This window comes from Cebus imitator, unplaced genomic scaffold, assembly GCF_001604975.1.
Source record: "Cebus imitator isolate Cc_AM_T3 unplaced genomic scaffold, Cebus_imitator-1.0 Scaffold338, whole genome shotgun sequence".
Taxonomy (NCBI): domain Eukaryota; kingdom Metazoa; phylum Chordata; class Mammalia; order Primates; family Cebidae; genus Cebus; species Cebus imitator.
In genome coordinates this window covers 384926-388551 of record NW_016107653.1, presented here as the reverse complement: position 1 = coordinate 388551, position 3626 = coordinate 384926, and the positions used below count along the sequence as shown (strand labels likewise).

General features: G+C 55.0%; 1 protein-coding gene across 29 annotated transcripts in view; it reads right to left on the bottom strand.

The window, feature by feature from the left end:
• Positions 1–3001, bottom strand: part of KLC1 (kinesin light chain 1) — a 64241-nt gene extending 61240 nt beyond the window's left edge. For 7 of the 29 annotated variants that reach the window (XM_017505332.1, XM_017505345.1, XM_037730239.1 and 4 more), the window contains exon 1: positions 2785–2990. Coding sequence is in view for 16 of the 29 variants with exons in the window: in XM_017505327.1 (XP_017360816.1) it covers positions 2097–2119 (23 nt within the window). In the remaining 13 variants the exon portion in view is untranslated. Of the gene's footprint in view, positions 1–2096; positions 2205–2784 lie in introns of those variants that run through there. The other 22 variants (XM_017505336.2, XM_017505340.2, XM_037730241.1 and 19 more) reach the window with 7 other exon arrangements.
• Between the last annotated feature and the right edge of the window lie 625 nt (positions 3002–3626).

Here is a 3626-nt window from a genome sequence, read left to right as displayed (position 1 = left end):
AACAGTGTCTGCAGTCTTAATTTTCTTGTCATTTTTATTCTATGCCCTGAAATTTGACATTTAAATCTTCCCAAATACTCTCGTTTCAGTATATTATTGATCACTGGTTTGTTACATAAAATACTGGTTTCAGGCCAGGCGCAATGGCTCACACCTGTAATCCTAGCACACTGGGAGGCTGAGGCAGGTGGATCACCTGAGGTCAAGAGTTCGAGACCAGCCTAGTCAACCTGTCGCTACTAAAAATACAAAAAATTAGCCAGGTGTGATGATGGGTGCCTGCAGTCCCAGCTACTAGGGAGCCTGAGGCAGGAGAACCACTTGAACCCAGGAGGCAGAGATGGCAGTGAGTGATCAAGCTATTGCACTCCAGCCTGAGTGACAGAGCGAGACTCATCTCTAAATAAATACATACACACATACATACTGCTTTCTAACATTCCACTTATCTACTGTTTCCAAGTTATACTAATCCTACATTTCATCTTTTTTCTAGTCTGGTATTCCTTTTCTGTAAGTATGTTTTAAGATAGTTTATGGCCCTACACAGAAAGTGACACATTGACTTTTTTCCAACATTGAGAAACATGCTTAAGAATGTATAAATTGGCTGGGTAAGGTGGCTCATGCCTGTAACCCCAGCACTTTGGGAGGCCAAGGCAGGTGGATCACTTGAGGTCAGGAGTTTGAGACCAGCCTGACCAAAATGGAGATACCCCATCTCTACTAAAACTACAAAATTAGCCAGGCATGGTGGCACATGCCCATAATGCTAGCTACTCAGGAGGCTGAGGCAGGAGAATCGCTTGAACTTGGAAGGCAGAAGTTGTGGTGAGTGGAGATCACGCCATCGCACTCCAGCCTGGGCTACAAGAGTGAAACTCTGTCTCAAAAAAAAAAAAAAAAGTATAAATTTTAAAAACGTATAAATGACTGTAGTTATTTGTTATGAAATATTTAAGATACTGTGTGCCTCTCCCCAGTGTCATTCCCTCCCCTTGCTGGAGATAAACACTATCCAGACTCCTGTGCATGTCTGGATGCTTTTCTAAGACAATGCTAGGTAAGGTGAGGTGTGCCAAGGCTGCAGTAAGGTTAGAGGTCACCACTTGGGTCCTCCACAGCACTCAGTGCCAGCTCAGGGCTGCCAGGCTCAACTGCAACATGATGTTGCATTCTTTGAGGACTTGAAGAGACACTGGCTCTTTACAGTGCCTACCCTCCTACATGGAATTCCAAACAAGTTGAAATACACTTCAGATTTAGTATCATTGTATTCTCACAAATATTTAGCAAACAGAACAGGTCAAATTTCTCACCATAACAGGCTTGTTGACAATCCCTGAAAGAAGCAAGACCATGATAGTAATGTAACTTGGGAACTTAAGGAGGTCATTCCAGTTTCCATATGTGTTTTTCACTAAACTAGTGCAATGTATTCTGAGCTGATTCTGATCAATGGCTTAGTCATGCTGTATGGGAAAAAAACACCTTAGAATTTAATGCAAAGAATCAAAGATCCAACTGCCCTTTTAAAGAACACCTGAAATACTATATTTCAAATTTTTTGTTCTCACTTTTTTTTTTAAATATCTTTTTTTTTGGATGGGCATGGTGGCTCACACCTGTAATCCCAGCACTTTGGAAGGCCAAGGCGGGTGGATCACAAAGTCAGGAGTTCGAGACCAGCCTGGCCAATATGGTGAAACCCCATCTCTACTAAAAAGACAAAAATTAGCCAGGCATGACGAAGACCACCTGTAGTCCCAGCTACTCGGGAGGCTGAGGCAGAAGAATCGCTTGAACCTGGAAGGCGGAGGTTGCAGTGAGCCGAGATCTCGCCACTGCACTCCAGCCTGGGTGAGGCTCCGTCTCAAATAAATAACAAAAAAAAAAAAAAAAAAAATTTTTTTTGTAGCATTCCTTTTCAAACGCTTAATATGTAAATTCTTAATAAAACAACAGGCAGCAATAATCCTAATACAAATATGCCTAGAAATGATCTACATATGTTGTTATAAAACCATCCACTCCATCACGCATAGATTTTACTTTTTTAACGCTTTATTTCAATTTTTTTAAGGAAAAGGGTGCACCCAATTTTACACCGAAAAAGCATCCCAGGACGGGGGTTGCTTCAAGTTTAGTTGGAGCAACGCCAGCCTAGCTGAACAGGGTCGCCTGAAACGTCTCGCATCTGGTTACTGAAAAAAAAGGGGTCGCCAAGGAGGCGAGGTGCAGTCGACTCTCGGTAGGGACCGGGCCCCCCGCCGCCCGCGAGGATGACAGGCGCGTCCGCTCAGGGCGGTGCCGCGAGAGGCGGGGGCGGAAGAAAGAGGAGGAAACGGACAAAGCAGCCCCGCCGGGCCGCCGGCCTCCCCGCTCGCCGCGATCCCGGGGCGGTCACCTCCCCTGTCGCGGGCTCCCGGGGTCCGCAGCTGTCCCTAGGAACGGCCACCGCCGCCCGCAGCAGGGCTGAGCCGGGGATGCGGGGCCAGGGCGGGGCCCTGGTTGGACCGGGTACCGGAACCTGCAGTGGGACGCCAATGGGGAGGACGCGCGGCGCCGGGAGCCGGGGCCGGGAAAGGGGCCGGGGAGGGGAAGCCAACCTGAACCTGCAAGGGGTCGCGGACCAGCAGGAGCGGTGAACTGCAGCGCAACCGGGGGTGGGAACCGAGAGGGGCCGGGACCCAAACCCGGACGGGGACGGAGCTGCGCCCGGGGCGGCGACAGGGCAGAGGATGAGGAGGGGGCCGCGGCCCGGGGCGCACGCCGGGGACTCACCGTCCAGCTCCTGAGGGCCGCGCTCTCTCGCGCTGTCAGCACCAGGAGCGCCGCCGGGCGCGTGCGCCGAGCAGCAACTGCGCGCCGAGCCCGCCTCGGCCGCCTGAGGCGCGGAACAGCGCTCACTGGCGAGGGGCGCCGGCGCAGCCGCCCCGCAGCATCCTCGGCCGCCCGCGCGCTGTCCCTTCGGTCGCCAAGCGCAGCCCCGCCGCTCCTCCTCGCAGCTGCAGCCCCGCCGACCCAGCCCGTCCCGCTCGACCGCCTGCGCCGCTCCCGCCGCCGAAAATGGCGTCTCAGTATTGCTCCCGCGGTGCCCCGCCTCGCCCTGCCCCACAATGCCGCGCGCCGGCATGACGTCATTGCCCCTCGCACCGCCCGGGTCCGGGGAAACTGAGGCTGGGTAGCTCCCTGGAAGCGCTCGGCGACCTGGGGACTGGAGGGGCGGGGAAGCTGTTTGGGTATCAGGTGGGCGGTCACAGGGAGGAGGGTGATGGTGCAGGACCCCGCGGGCCTCCCGGCTGAAACGCGGGCGAGACGGGGCGCTCGGGGCAGGGCGTGGCGCGGGCGGTGGGCGACGAGGCCCGGGTCTCTCCGACGCCGCAGCCGTGACGACCGAGCGCTGGGCGGGTTCCCCTCCCGCCGGCTGTGGGCCCGACCGGAATACGGCCGGGGAAGGTGCAGGCCCGGCCGCTGCCGCCACCACTGGGCCCCCGCCGCGCTCCACTCCCAGGCCCGCGAGGTTCGTGCGCTCATTTCGGTCCCCCGAGAACCCCACCAGGAGGCCTTCGGTCGAGATCCTGACCCCTAACCCGGCGCCCTCCCCATGTCATTGTTCCCTCCCC